The sequence below is a fragment of the Tinamus guttatus genome, unplaced genomic scaffold, assembly GCF_059628265.1.
Source record: "Tinamus guttatus ecotype Peru unplaced genomic scaffold, ASM5962826v1 Tinamus_guttatus_pri_ptg000237l, whole genome shotgun sequence".
NCBI classification, from domain to species: Eukaryota; Metazoa; Chordata; class Aves; order Tinamiformes; family Tinamidae; genus Tinamus; species Tinamus guttatus.
This window is the reverse complement of record NW_028288771.1, coordinates 331,873-348,037: the sequence shown is the minus strand read 5'-3', so window position 1 is coordinate 348,037 and position 16,165 is coordinate 331,873. Positions and strand designations below refer to the sequence as shown.

The 16,165-nt window shown below is 39.6% G+C and overlaps 1 protein-coding gene across 1 annotated transcript in view; it reads right to left on the bottom strand.

Annotated features, from left to right (window-relative positions):
• The window catches only part of DAPK1 (death associated protein kinase 1), an 83,091-nt gene extending 67,257 nt beyond the window's left edge, over positions 1-15,834 (bottom strand). The window contains exon 1 of the mRNA XM_010218398.2: positions 15,744-15,834. Within this exon, the coding sequence (XP_010216700.2) occupies positions 15,744-15,805 (62 nt within the window). The 5' untranslated portion in view covers positions 15,806-15,834. The remainder of the gene's footprint in view (positions 1-15,743) is intronic.
• Positions 15,835-16,165: the final 331 nt, after the last annotated feature.

Below are 16,165 nucleotides of genomic sequence, written 5' to 3'. Positions count from 1 at the left end.
AAAGTACACTGAAAAAAAATAGGAATATCACTAAAGGTTTCACAGTACCATCCCCACAGAAACCCGTAGGTTATTGCAGATGCAAAATAAGGAAGTACTAACAGCTTGCTTGCTTGTTATAAAAAGTTCATTGAAGTATTTAAGTCCGAAGCTATCCAATTATAGACTGAGCTGTCTGCTTTTCACAACACTTTACATGGTAAGAATCGGTAGGTGAGAGGCATATAGCAGATGGGCACAGACAGAACCTTCCTGCCTTCCTGTGTATATGGTAAACATCTCAACCCTGCCTTTAGTTTCATATTCAATATCTAGCACAGGCTGTAGAACAACGGGCACACATGCTTGTCACTATGCCAACAGACAGACAAGAAATGCAAGTTATTATCAGCATCAGTGAAACTTTATACAAAGGCCTGAGCAATGTCCAGACCTTATTTTTTTCTGGTAATTATAGTTAAGCTTTACTTGCAGCAACAGCAATTGCAACATTACCAGGAAAAGGTAATTTGCTCTTCACAAGCACAAACATAATATCTAAATGCTGTCCCTTTTCAGGAACTGCAGGAAATACACCTGCTCAACAGATGAAATAAATTTTTCATAAAAATTCAGTTACTATATATTTATTTTTTAACTTTCATCTAACACATTTTATGTGAGATGGCCTCAATTCATTATTACATACATCTCGAAAAATTTTAGAATAATTTAAAAAATATATTTTTGTCCATGACATGTTTGGTCTTTTTGTAAGTTATATTGAAACATAGTGCAAAGCTTAATGGGTTTGAGCTCCCTGGTATATTGATGATAGCACTGCTAAACAGCTACATCTCATAATTGTTTTGTCTGCTTCTCCCAACTCTTGTCACATGCATCTGGTTAGCAAGCTCTCTGAGACAAAGGCATGCTTAGGCACATTGCTTAGAACACAACAGAACTGTTATTTTTTAATGTTAACCTCAAATGCTAACCTATGAAACATACTACAAGTGTGACACTTCCGATCTCATTTTAAAAAGGTTGATTTGAAAATAGATTTTTTTTCCCAATCTGCTAGTAAAATAACAAATTCTTAGACATAAAACATCAGGCAAATCCAAAAAAAAAAAATCCAACATTTGTACTTATATAGACAGCGGTGACTCTGCTTGCCCCAACCAGATTATTTCTTAGTTGAATGCAGGCTGCCATCCCTCAATAATCTGTTCTTCTCTGAAGAATTTGCATCTTCAGAGAAGACTGTCTTGTAAGCAAGGTACACATATTGACTCTTGTTGAACATGAGGTTCAACAAGGACGAGTGGAGGGCCCTGCCCCTGCGGAGGAAGAACTCCAGGCACCAGGCACTAGGGGTTGACCTGCTGGAAAGCAGTTTAACAGAGAAGGATTTGGGAGGCCTGGTTGACAGAAGGCAGCATGTACCCTTGTGGCCAAAAAGGCCAGTGGGATTCTGGCCTGCATGAGGAGGAGAGTTTCCAGTAGGTCGAGGGAGGGGATCCGACCCCGCTTCTCAGCTCTGCGGAGGCCGCACGTGGAGTACTGGGTGCAGGTCTGGGCTTCCTCATCACAAGACAGACACTGAGCTTCTAAAGAGGGTCCAGTGGAGAGTCACGAAGACAATTAAGGGACTGAAGCATCTATCGTATGAAGAAAGACTAAGCGAGCTGGGCCTGTTTAGCCTGGAGAAAATTGAGAGGAGATCTGATCAATATGTATAAATACCTAAGGGGAGAATGTAGGGAGGATGGGGCCAAATTCTTCTTGGTGATAGGACAAGGGCTAATGGGTACAAATTGAAACACAGGCCATTCCATCTCTATGTGAGGAAGAACTTCTTTCCTGTGAGGGTGACAGAGCCCTGGAACAGGCTGCCCAGAGAGGTTGTGGAGTCTCCTGCTCTGGAGATCTTCCAAACCCGTCTGGATGCCACCCTGCGCCACGTGCTCTGGGTGTCCCTGCTGGAGCAGGGCGGTTGGACTAGGTGAACTCTGGAGGTTCCTTCCAACCTCAACCACTCTGTGATTCTGTGATTTAAGCATGATTTTTTTTTCAGCATCACCCTTTCCACTCCATTTATCTTGTCTTTCTATATGCAACAAGTATGTTCTGAAGATTTACCTTCTGTTAAACAAAAAGTCTGTATTAAAGAGCAGTTTGAGACCGAGACAACAAAGTAGAACCTGGAATGTACTGATGAGCTCTGCTCACAAGCACACCCATTACCACAGCCTAAGTAAGGAATCATGTATTGTAAGTAACCTTATGTTACTCTCCCGCAGAGCCAGGGCCACACCTGCTGCTTATTGCACACCAGCACTTGAAAAATAACTCACCTCTAATTCCCTAAGATTACCACCTTAGAGAAACATCTATTTCCAAAACCACCTGAGACACCAAAACACTACACATGCTCCTTTGAAAAGCATAACAAACAGTCTGGAATGCTTCTCAGGAGAACGAACCACAAGGTGAATATTCCAAAGGTTTTTAAACAATTATCTTTTATATTGCTATTTTATTCTGCAAATTAAAGTGAAAGAAACCAACTTCAGACTTTTATTTTTTTTACATTATAATATACATGAAGGCATCTAAGAATTGCTTGTAAAACACAGTTCAGAAATAAATCCCAAAACTGAACATACAACAGATATGTTAATCTCAATATTATGAGGTCCTCTCTCAGTGAGCACTCCCAGGTGCTACTGTCTTCTGCTGTGCAGGTTAATATGTTGCAAGAAAAAAAAGCTGTTCTCAAGTCTTTGGAGCTAGTCTCTTGTGAAAATGTACTGGAAAAAATAATTTCACTAAGTATGATATTGGTTATGCAATAGAACAAACCACACCCCTGAAGAACTACATAAGTGTGTAGAACTACACACTTGCACTTACTTTGTAATTCTCTAGTCTAATTACATATCGGTTCAATAAGGACTCAGAAAGCTGTTTCAGAGAAAAAATGTCTAATAATAGATACAGCAGTTTAAACACCCAAGTAAAATCTACACCTAGATTTCCTGGTACCTAGTTGTGGGGATGTGTACAGTCATGTAGATTCCAAGACAGCTGGATGCCTGCTATTCCTTATTAATAATTCTTGGACTGGAGTTTTCTGGATTCCAGTTGCCATGAAGGTATCTTCATCTGCTGAAGTCCTTTTAATACACCATCTTATCTAGTAAGACACAGTATTCAGACTAGTAACTGGTTCATGTAACAGCTATACCCCCCGGGGAAGGTCAAAAAACAAAAAGAAGGGGGTTAAAATACCAAGTTTTTCAAGTAGAGTGCATCCCTCACTGCCCCTTATAAGAAAAAAAAAAAGAAAAATGCATACAAATGTGCCTTCAGGACCAATGACTAAGTATACATTAATATAAATAAGGAACATTATGTACCATGCAAGTACTTCCTGACAGTTTTGTGCTACTTTTATTGTTTTTCAGTACTTTATCTTCATCTTCGACTTTTCATGAAATTTGTAAACCAGTTCAGAGATTAACATTAATTCATCAATTAACAAGATCATGAATAATGTGCCTTTCTAAATGTTAAAGGATGTACAGGAAGTACATCTGACTCAGAACTGATCACAAGAGCTCAGTCATAAGTTGTTTGGGTGCTCTTAAATCAAGAGCCTGTGGTAAACATTAAAAAACATGAGAAGAACACTTGGTTTTGGTGACCCTAAGCAAAGCCTGTTGTTGCTGGTATTTCACACACACACACACACACACACACACACAAAAAAAAGGCATTATGTTCTTGCTAAGCTTTCCTTTAATGGCAATCTGTTCTGAACCATGCCTGGTGCATTTGTCCTACAGCTTGGGGATGAAGAATAGGTAGAAACCAGTGGTAACAACAATTCTCAGTTAGCTCACCCACTCTTTCAAAGCAATGAACAGCTTCCCTTTATTTCATCTTCTCAAAATTTCCCTGTTTCCTAGCATGTGACCAAAACTTCAATGTGCCTGCAGACAAAATCTTTATGCATATTTTGACTTTAGAAGGCATCAATGTTGAATGGGTAAAAAGAGAAGAATGCAAATCCATGGTGTTTGTACAATGGTATCATCTGTTTGATACACTGCTTTTTCAGTATCTCTGAAGGGGACAAAAAAACAAAAACCAAAAAAAAAACTCCACCTTCCCCCTCTTCTTAATAGAGGTTTGAATTATTCATCAAATGGTTGCTAGGAGAAGGGCAAAACCTAACCATTGGAAACAGAGGTAAGATGGCACTGAAAAGCTCAAAACTGCTTATGACTCATTTTCCCAAATGATGGAGTTAGAAGTATGAATAGATTTCTCCAAGTTTTATTACTTCCTAAGGGATACAAAAAGATTACTGTAAAATACTGAGGCAACTTACCAGAGCACCAGCACAAATATATCCCCAGAAGAAAACATGGCACAGTCATTGACAAGGTGATTTTTCACTTGTGAAAATCTCCCTTCTGCTTATTGATTGATGATAACAACACACACAAAAATCTACACAATAGCATCTATAAACACATTGTTTAAGAAAATTACTGTCTCTTCTTTGCTGAAGTGAGCTTTTTAACAAAACACCAAAACATGGTCTTAGAAAAAAAAACCTCCAAACAAAGCATGGTTTGTTTCACAGAGCCATATACACAAACTCACATCAAGTGTCTTAGTGACTGTGCCTATACATTACAGCTTTACAAGATGCTATTTATAGCCAAGTAATTGTCTGCTTCCCCACTCTAAGTCCTCTTTTGCATCTTCTCAGTAACAGGCAAGATGACCACTTAAGAACTTAGAATGTTTTAAAAACATATCCCAAGTTGCCCTTTCAAGTTCTCCATTTAAAGGAAGGTTTGTCTGGCTACCCTAGAGCTGTTGCGACTGGAAGAAATACTCAGACCATACAGTCATGGATCTTGTTATACAAGGGTAATAAACAATCAAGTTTTGTTTCTCAGTTCAGATCAATTCTTCTATTTGGTTTTAGCTGACTATAATGGCAAGGCATTTACAGAACTCACGTGGGTGCAGGCATTATGGTGTAGGTTAACTGATTATCTGCTATGTGTCCACAGGAGACCTCTCCATCTCTGGCTGCACATTCCTGCGTTCTTCTTCATACAAGCAGCTAGCACTGATATTTGTCTCAGATTCCCAGGGTGACCCTTGCTCAGGAAAGTCAACTGGGTATTTCCTCTTGCCTCCCAACGAAGCTCAGGAAGGCACTAACACCCGCCCAAGAGAAGCAGCAGGAGACTGTAGCTCAGAAAGTAACAGGACTATTCCATTCAGGGACTCTCCCAATAGACTGATTTAGCTAACCTATGAGTAAATGGCAGGCCAATGGGTAGATATAGCAGCACTGATCACAGAATCATAGAATCACAGAATGCTTAAGGTTGGAAGGGACCTCTAGAGGTCATCTAGTCCAACCCCCCTGCACACGCAGGGTCACCCAGAGCACGTGGCACAGGACTGCGTCCAAGCGGGTTTGGAAGATCTCCAGAGAAGGAGACTCCACAGCCTCTCTGGGCAGCCTGTTCCAGTGCTCTGTCACCCTCACTGTTAAGAAATTTTTCCTTAAGTTCCTGTGGAACTTTTGGTGCTTCAGTTTCTGGCTGTTTCCTCTAGTTCTGTCGGTGGCCACCACTGAAAAGAGGCCAGCACCATCCTCCTCACTGCCTCCCTTGAAGTACTTACAGACACTGATCAGATCCCCTCTCAGCCTTCTCTTCTCCAGGCTGAACAGGCCCAGCTCCCTCAGCCTCTCCTCATAGGGCAGATGTTCCAGGCCCCTGATCATCCTCATAGCCCTGCGCTGGACTCTCTCCAGCAGCTCCACATCCTTCTTGTACTGTGGAGCCCAGAACTGGACACAATACTCCAGATGCGGCCTCACCAGGGCTGAGTAGAGGGGCAGGATCACCTCCCTCGACCTGCTGGAGATGCTCTTCTTAATGCACCCCAGGATCCCATTGGCCTTCTTGGCCACGAGGGCACACTGCTGCCTCATGGTCAACTTGTCATCCACCATGACACCCAGGTCTTTGTCTGCAGAGCTGCTCTCCAGAATTTGGTCCCCAGCCTGTACTGGTGTCTGCAGTTATTCCTCCCCAGGTGCAGGACCTTGCACTTGGTCTTGTTGAATTGCATGAGGTTTTTCACCGCCCAGTTGTCCAGTCTGTCCAGGTCCCTCTGGATGGCAGCGCAGCCCTCTGGGGTATCGGCTACTCCTCCCAGTTTCGTGTCATCAGCAAACTTGCTGAGGGAGCACTCTGTGCCTTCATCCAGGTCATTGATGAATAAATTGAACAGGACTGGACCAAGGAGTGATCCCTTGGGGATCATGGATCAATGCTCATTTATTCACCGCTAGCAGAGATAGTAATGTCAAGGCTTCATTCAAAAGGAACAAAAGGGAGAAGTGAGATGCACCAGTTTTATAAGAGATCATTTAGAAAGTTTTATTCCACAGTTAATAACTAGCACCAAAACCAGAAAAGAGAATCCCTTTTCTAGGCAGAAAGGTGCATTAAATAAAACCCCACAGGGCTTTCGAATTAAAGGCAATGAGAAAAGACCAGACATAAGGAACTAAGCTGTGGTTCCCTGATGTGCTTTCCTTCCTCAGTGAGTGAACAGCAATTCACACAGATGGCCTAACTCACAGAGATAAGTAAATACTGACAGGAAAATGGTAAATCCAAAGACACATCAAAATTTTTCAAGTCTGTTCCTGTAAAATAGCAGAGATTGCAGTAGACAAGAGACAGGGGTGCAGTCTTCATGATCCTTCATGATCCATCCTTAATCTTCATGAAAGGAAAAAAGAATCAAATGCCCCAAAAAGAGAGAATCAGAAGCAGAATGAAGAAAGAAGGTTGTGAAAACTCCCCAACATTTATTGCCATCCAGTAGTCACACGTACTTTTTTGTCTTAGACATTAATAAGCAAACACTTTTTGTTTTTCAGGCTCTTGAAAGCACTGACTTCTTGGCCAAAAATTTGCTAACCACAGGACAAATAACTACTGATATTACTTGTCTGTGTGGATACGGAGAGAGAAGAGGGAAAAAACTTCCAAATCTTTACTAAATTAGGAAAATAATTTAGTTATAAAGAGTCAATACAAAATACAATACTATCAAGTAATGTAAAATTTAGCTTTGCCATACCTAGCTATACCATAATCCTAAACAAAATATTATGGTACCAAACAGTGTAGACCAGGAAGAATCATACCATTTTATGTTCTAAATTCTGGGCTTTCTTCTTCTATTTAGGAATACAGAAATAAAAGGGACCCCTCAGCAACGAAGTACAGTCCTCTTGAGGTGCAGACTACCCTGCAACAAGAAGACTAGAAAATTCAGAAAATACAGAAAGTTAGGAAGACAACAGACACTACTACAGCTCTCTAAAATCATAAGTTAGATTAAGGTCACAAAAGATTCCGGAAACTAAACACCTTTCTCTAAGAGTAATGATTTCAAAACACCACAACTTCAGCAGACAATGTGATTTGGGGAAAATGTCCTTCTGATCCCAAGTTTTATGGGTACATGAGTAAGGTATTCTAGCCAAACATTTCTACAGGTGCATCCTATCCAGTATCTCAGATCTTACGATTACTAATTATTGGTATTTGAGAGAAAATTACGGAAGGGGACAGAAGCCAGTCGACATATCAGAGGGCTTTATATAAAGCTACATATATCCTTTAATAGCTAGTGAAAAACAGAAACATGTCATTAATTACTTACAGATAAAAATAAAGTGAAAAACGAATATCTGTCTTACACCACCTAAAGGCTAACTTAGCATTCTGTTTATGCAAAAAGTGCACAGACCAAGTGGCGCTGCTCTAAGCAATTAAGTTTTCCTTTTCAAGAGCTCAATCTGTGAATAGTTTAGCAATGAATTCAGTGAGACTATGTCTGTCAATCAATTTGTAAGAATATTTTTAAATGACTATAAATGCTTCCAAGCATTGACTATCTTCGCCTGTGCTTGTGATCATCCAATAAGAGCTATCTTTCTTTCAGTCAAGTAAGGACAAGATGTTCTAAGGTTTCTTAACAAACAATCAGGCTTCCCCTGCAGGCAGATGACAGTGGCTTTCATAAAAACAGAAGGCTTGCACTTTTAAGAAGCAGTACCCCTTGCCCTGCAAGTTCCCTGCTGGCAGGGCTGAATGTGTGCACATGCTCTGGGCAGTGGTGTAGTAATGCTTCCTCCTCTGCAGTGTTCTAAGTATGAGCCGTCTATTTGTCCTATTCACATAAGCAATCAGGAGGAAACAAGTGGGAGGGAATACCCTGAGACAAATGAGCATGGCAGTAGACCATCATGTATATTACTCAGTTTCAAAGCAATCCTAAACCATGTGAACCATGCTTGACTCGGGTGCATGGTATCCAACAGCAGACCAAAATATGCGAGCTCTACTCCTGCTGTCTCACCTCCAAGTGATAAAATTTTAGAATACAAGGAAAAAAAAAAACACTATATTATTAATCACGTGGCTCTGTCTCCTATACCCCGTTCTACTCAAAACAAGACAAAGACCTCTTACTGCAGTATTTATTGCATAATGAAGACATACATGGAAGTAGTTTTGGCTTTAGGATCTTTAGAGGTAAATTTTCCTTGTCCATAGCTCTCCATTATCAGCTCATGAACACTTTTCAAAATTGTTGGAAAATCCTTCCTCATCTTAACTACCTCTCCGTAAGGGAGTCAAAATAAATGCTTCAGAAAGAGTCATCTAATCTGAGATATACGTGCTACACAAACCAGTATCACACAGGAAACAGAAACTTAAAAACCACTGCTTTAACTAACACTTTTCCTTCATAACATACGTTGTGCCAGAAGTTGTGTTGTTTTGCTGGCCTAACCAAACCAGTTAAAAGCATAAAGACACTTGTCCATTAAATCCAGTTGCAGTTCTCATAGGAAATAAGTAATTTCCTCCCTCCAAAAATGATAAGCCTTTGAATAAATGTTACCAGTTTTAGCATCTATTTTGCAAGGTTTCTCCAGAACCTCAACATTCTGGCATTCTAACTTCCAGTTCAACTTCCTTGTTGTCAGTTTATATTATTCAGGCCTTGTATCGATGTTATTCTTTATCTCTTTCCCTCCCATGTATTTAACTGGAAGTAGATTTACAGCTGCAATGATATCTCTACCCAGGCTGAGATTTTACCAGCCCTTTCAGTTGATCTAAACAGCAACTGTTGCTTTAAGTTATATATAAGGTGGTTTTTGTCTAACAGCCCCATTGAGTGTGTGCAAGTGATAGCACAAAAGAGGGAACAGAATCACACAGCAGAGGAAAGTGGCACTATTATTTTCAGTCCTTGTCAGCACGGACTTAGCTTGGTATGCAGTTATGAAAATGCAGCCTCAGCCTCCCTCTTCCTAACCTAACAGCCAACCTCTGTTCCATCCACACAGTTCTGGTAGAGGAAATGACATATTGGAACATCTGTAAAAGCAGATAATGATAAAAAAAAAAAGGAGTGGGAACAAAAAAAAGAAAAAAAAAAGGAGCTAATGAAAGTTCAAGCACATCAATTCCAGTACAGAATGTACTTTGCACAGTCTAACTAGAAAAGAAAAATCAAAGAAAAATATTTTATCTACTTCCTGATGAGTGTAAATTTGCAAAGCTATGAGTATGTAAAGTAAAGGCACAGAACAAGCAGCAAACTATAGTTTAAATTGTACTTTGTTTTAAAAGACCTATTAAGCACGCATTTTTTTTACTCAAGAGAGAGAAATAAACTAATCAGAATTAGGTAATTATTTCAATAACAACCCTTCAGCACCTCTTATGCAGCAACAACACAATGCATTTTATAAGGCAATAATTGTTGCCATTAGTATTGAATGGAGACATTCTAACGCAGTCTGTGTAGTTAATGGCTCATTTATTGTGCATTTATAAAAAAGAGGCATTTTGAGCCACCGTTTGGAGGCAAAGTGAAATGAGACCTAAATGAATAATTGTTCTCACTATGATTTTCAGGTGAATTATTTTCTAGCGCTCAGGCAACTATCAGGGCGCAGACTCAAGTCAGTATCACTATGACAATCACTGCATGCAAACCAAGCTTTTCTTCCAAGAGCCAGCAAGACTGATAAAACCCAGAAATGGTTCACAGTGTTCAAATTGTTCTATGGTATAATCTAACAGTTTTGGATTTTCTAAAGAAAAAAACCCACAAACTACACCAACCAATCAATCACTTTCCTTGCTTGTATAGTGACTCTGCAGCAAGCATTTGCATGGTTATTTCCCAGGTCCTTGTCCCTGAGAAACTTCTAGACTCCACTCAGTTTTCTCTAATTCACTACCATGTATTACCAGAATTTCTATACATGTAGTTAAGAAAGTAGAGAATTCCATATTTGCATTGTTTACTGGTCTGTCTATACAAATCTTATAGGAAAAAGGACACTGTAAAGATTTGTATACTCTGCATCTTCAGTATTTAACCATTTTTATTCTGTAGAAAACAAAGGTTAACATATGCCTTTTAATGGAGTTACTTGACATGAAACTACATTAAGATTATACGACAAGATGGAAGTTGGAAATTTCGATTTAGCGTTGTTAAAATTTTGGACATAACATGTAATACTCTCTTTGAACCTTACTAGATCACCATTCAGATTGCTCTTTTTTTTTTTTTCCTCCTGTATGACTTTCTTATCTGATAATTAAAAGGAAAATATTTTCCGTTATAACAGTATTAGACAGCTGGCATAGGTTTTAAACTAATGAAATCAAAATAAATGTGTTTTTTTAAAACAGGACACACCACCTTAACAGATTTTTAAGTGCTATACATCTCATAATGGAACTTGACAATACTTACACAGTTTTAGTACGTCAGCTTTTTACTATGACTAGTTCAGGTTTTCAGGTCTGAAAAGCAGCATGAAGGTCAAATTCTAGTTCTCTTTCAAGCATTTCTTTGTTAAGTGTTTTTGCTTTCCTTCCAATACTAAAATTCAATTCACTGTTATAGTAAAAAGGAGAGGGACATCCTTTGTAGCTCTAAAAAGCAGCATTTCTGAAGACTGGTATGTACATAATCACTCAAACACAAGTCCTCTGCCTGCATAACTGCTACTTACTACAGAAATCAGTTTTCACACTCTTCAGAAACATTTTCTCTTCTAAATGAACACTCAAAAGTGCTTTTCGGGTTGTACATACACATCATGTTTGCCTAACTGTCCGTTCTCTCTTACCAACAACATCATCATGTTATCCTCTACATTTTTCTCTCACAGCTGATGAGGTGATTAGATACCTCAGATAAGAGTGAAAAGCAGTACATTAATTGTGTTAACTTCCCTGCTTCAAGAATTATCAAGCAAATACAGACCAATGGCCAGAATTTCTGAAATTCATCATCACTTTGGAGGCTGAACAAGTTGCCAAGTGCATCTGCTGATACCCACAGTTCCAAATGAACTTTAAATTTAAAAACTATTACGTATCTCTATTTTTGAATCAACAGCAATCTAGCATTAATAACAGCTATTATAATATACCATAATTAATATATCATAACATACCATATTGTTCTATTCCTCCATTCTTTCTCCATACTATACTTTTCGCTATACAAGCAAAAGAAAATTATCAGCTGATCCTAATAGATATTTTCTGAGTTATCTGCCACTTTTATTTCTGTCACCTTTCAAAAATATTTGATCTAATTACCAAATTCTATGAACATGCAGATGTCTCATTCAGAAGCATAGTACTATCAAAATGACATTTTAAGTTCTCCACTTGCATTTTTTTAAAAATTACACATATCTACATATATATCCCAAAGTGCAATGCAATACCATTCTTCAATCTATTCGAAAACATTATTTTAACAACTTGCATTTCTTTCAGGAAGCTGTATAAAAAGAAATAAAAACAATTCAAAAAAAAAGTGAAGTACAGAGATGTTTGCAAGACCACAAACTAAATCACACAATTATATTAATTCACATAAATACACACAAGGTACCTCTCTACTGTAGCTTTATTTCAGAGACATTGCCTGTAACTAGCTAAGCAATGGAACATTTGTGCTATCATACTCTAACTCCTAGAGACGCATACCTCAGTAAAAAACAAGAAAGCACACACACACACACACACGCACACAAAGCCAGGAACAACCACCACCAAGCCAGGAAAACAAAAACCACCAGCACTTTGATTAGTTAGATACGGTTTCATGGTCTCACGGTCTTTACTCGCATGCTCACCGTAGTGAGGTTTTGAATACCAATGAACTTTAATTCCTGCTTTTGGGCAAGCTGAAGGAAAGGCACTGCAACAAGGTATTTGAAATGCATGGTCACACGGCCTGCCACTGCAGACAGAATTAAAACGAACAAAATAGCTTGAGCAAATTTGTTGCATGATAATCTCTACCCTAGCAGGAAATGAATCTCTATCAGCCTTTGAAATTTCACGGTTAGATGATTATTTACCACATCTGCAGGCAATCTGAACAATGCAACAATACACATTCTTTTTGATTTGCAAAATGGCAAAAATATATATATAATGCAGCATACACTGTGATTTAAAGCAGGTTCTTCGTCTACGTTCTTTACTAAACACACTATTTGATCCACAAGTCTCATGACACTGTTTGGTACGCAAACTTAAGTCAGCCAAAACAAGAGCAACTTGAATGGACACAAAGGTGTCAGAACAAATCACATAGAGACAAGACAAAACAAGAGCAATCCTGTAAATACTCTCTTGTCCAAATTCCTTTATTATTTTTCCTAGGGACCATTTTCAAAAGAAAACAACAGACTAAAATATTGATAATTGAGGAATGAGGAATACTCTTCTGCAAAGACAGTGCAAACTGCCATAAAATTAAGTGTATATTTTTTTGGCCTGACCATATCACTGTCCCTCTATTTATTTCAAACAACTCCGCATTTTATGTACGCTATATTAATTTTAATGCTTCAAATTAATTAACACAATCCATTTCATCTGCTTTCAGTGACCGTGGCTGGAATAGCAAAGTTACTTCTTGTTCTAACTACTGACAGAAGTATCATAAAATAATAAATATAACTAAATATTTTACAAGGGAAAATAACAAAGGAGGTTAACACTTTCAAATATTTGCATCTTTACTGAATAGCTCAAACTGCAAGTACTCCTGGAAACTTTAGGATCCATTTATGCAAACAATCCTCAGCCGATGAACACTTATCTTTCATTTCCTGACCTTGCCTGCTACACAACTGCTTTTAAGTAAGGGGACAGTGGCTTTTTTCCCCTAAAAAAAGGGAGTAAGTTGAATTAGCAAAATTCAACTGCTTAGCCCAAGTAGTAAAAATCATGATTCACGTTGCCATATAATCACATGAAATTTTAAAGTCAAAAGCATTTTTAATATTCATTTGATTCCTGAGGTTGGAGCCTCAGGGTTGTCATTTGCAACCTCATTTATATGCACACACAAAGGTGAGAAACCTAAGAGGGGAAGACAGAAGGGCAGAGAAAGAATAGAAAGATTTACAAAAGAGATTTTCAATCAAGTCTAGAAATTTACGTTTAAAAACAAGCTGAAAATTTCACTAAATCAAACCACAAAACAAACAGCCTAGGATTTATCCAGTCTTGTTTTTATGGCAAGACTTACTAATGAAATAATCTGGCCTTCTCAAAGTGATGCTGAAGGTAAAGTTCTGGTCCTTTTAAATATGCACATTAGTTTTTATAACAAAAGCCCTGTCGAACATTTGACAATGTCTTGTCATTTATTTATTTTTTAAAAAGTAGATGATATGCTTAGTTTATCATTAAAGAAAAAAAAAGAACGGAGCTTAATTTCTCGCAAATCCTCAAAATATCATGGGTTCAGACAGCACACCAAGAATATATAGCATTGTCGTGAAAAATATAACTTCGGTTGTGTTATTCTTTGTTTGTTGTTGACCATGGAAACATACCAAATATTTATCAAATTCCATTATCTATTTTTCAGTCAATTTGAACACCTCTGTTGCTTTTTATTAGATAACATTTTTAAATCGAAGAGATACAAAAGCTGAATAATGAAACTTGCCACCATGATTTTTTTTTTTTTTGGAGCTAGCTTGCAAATTCCAAAGTCTGTTTGGAAAAATCCCTACTTTTAAAAATATTTCCTTTGTAATTAGTCTTCGGGCAATTATTCTACTTAATAAATACACATGGGAGAGAAAACAATCTGTTGACAAATTTTTTTAAAAATAAATACAAGAATATCTGTATAAACCTGAACACTTAATTGGCACACAGATATTGTTTTCTTCTTGCAAAACCTTAAGAAAACCAAAAGTTAGAAAAAAATAATAAAACCATAGATCCAGAAACAATCCATAAATTAAATTCACATTTCAACATCTGCTGTGATTGTATCATAAAGCTGAATTCCAAAACATTCTACATGTTCTGGTCAAATATGACACAGATCGGGGAAAAAAAAAATCATGCATTCAAACAAAATTTTTAGACCACACAAGCTTAACTTACAGCTTGACAACACACCTTTCACCAAGGTATCAGAAAAGTAAACATGAACACGCTGTCCAACATAGCCTGCTACTCTAGGGATATGAAGACATCTATTCATAATACTTTATAAAAAATAAAATCATGCATCCATCAGATACCTGAACAGGTTAAAAAAAAAAAAAGAAAGAAAATGTGATGAAGTTTATTTTAAAGACAGCTCAGTGTACTTCCCAATGAAGTAGGTTTTTTGTTCTTGTTTTTTCCAAATCAGTTTTTACAAGAGTCTTGTTTGCAATGCCTACTAGTATTGGATACTTCACTGGAAGGATACATGCAGGATAACATGAGATCACCTGCTTCATGTACCCTGCCCTGTAGTAATTAAACACTGACTGTAAGCTCTGAAGCAACTGCCATGAACATTAGAAAGTTCCTGCGATACTGACATATTAAAATACCATCCTAATTAGAAAAGGAGGGTGGGGGTAGGGGGAGAGAAATTAAAGAGAATCCTCACAAAACACACTGAAGATTGTTAATTTATCACTGAATTAAAATCCACGGACGCTGGAGAATAAACAGACATGAATAATAGCTGGCAGTCTCCCTCTCAACAGCGCTGTGGCAGCGGGGATGACCGCACAGCACTCAACAAGCAGAGATCATCAAGCTGATGATGGTCTGCAGCGCTCTGCTCTAAATCGCTTGGTCTGACTTTCGGCTTAAACCGAGATGCCCAGGAAGTGATCTTCGTTACAGCGGCATCAGTAAAAAGCAACTGCATGGCTTCTCGCACTGGAACAAAAGCGACATGCGACGCACACAGAGCCCTTGGCTGCTGCTGCAGCTTCAAACCACAGCGGAAATTTCCTCCTATAAACTCGCTACATGTCGAGGCACTCGCTTGACTAGCAACAGGAAGCACCACAATTCTCTAAAACCGTGTCTAAGGTCTGAAGGCACCTTGCACGCGCGCATATGTGCATGCAGGCAAGTGGCGTTACCCCCTCCAGCTGAAACGTGCAAACTGAGAACTGCCAGCGTCCATAAATCCCAGGAGCCTAACTTTAAATAAAGCAACCTGAGGTAGCTTAGAAATAAATAAATTAATTAACGATTAAGCAAACAAGCAACCTTTCTCTGCCGGGCCGCTCGCCCGGCGGCGGCGCCCGGTCCGCCTACCTGCCCAGCTCGTCGCCGGTCTCGTAGTGCTCCTCCAGGTTCTCCTGCCTGAACACCGTCATGGTCGCCGCCGCCTTCAGCCGCTGCTCGGCGCCCTCATCACCGCCCGGCCGGAGCCGCCGGGGCCGCCCGCGCGGCTGCGCGCCCTGCGGAGAGCGCCGCCGTGAACGCCCGCCCAACGGCCAACGCCCGCCCAACGGCCAACGCCCGCCCAACGGCCGCCGGCCACCGCCCCCCGCCACGCGCGGCAGCGGCAGAAGAAAGGAGCCGCCCCGGCCGCGCCGCCGCCCCGCTCCCCGCCTGCCTCCCGCGCGCCCGGCCATCCCCGCACCTGCCCCGCCGCAGCCGCCGCGCGCTGCCCGGCCGCGCGCTGCCCTGCCCGCCCTCCCGCCGCCGCTCGCGGCTGGCGCGGCGCGCGCGGA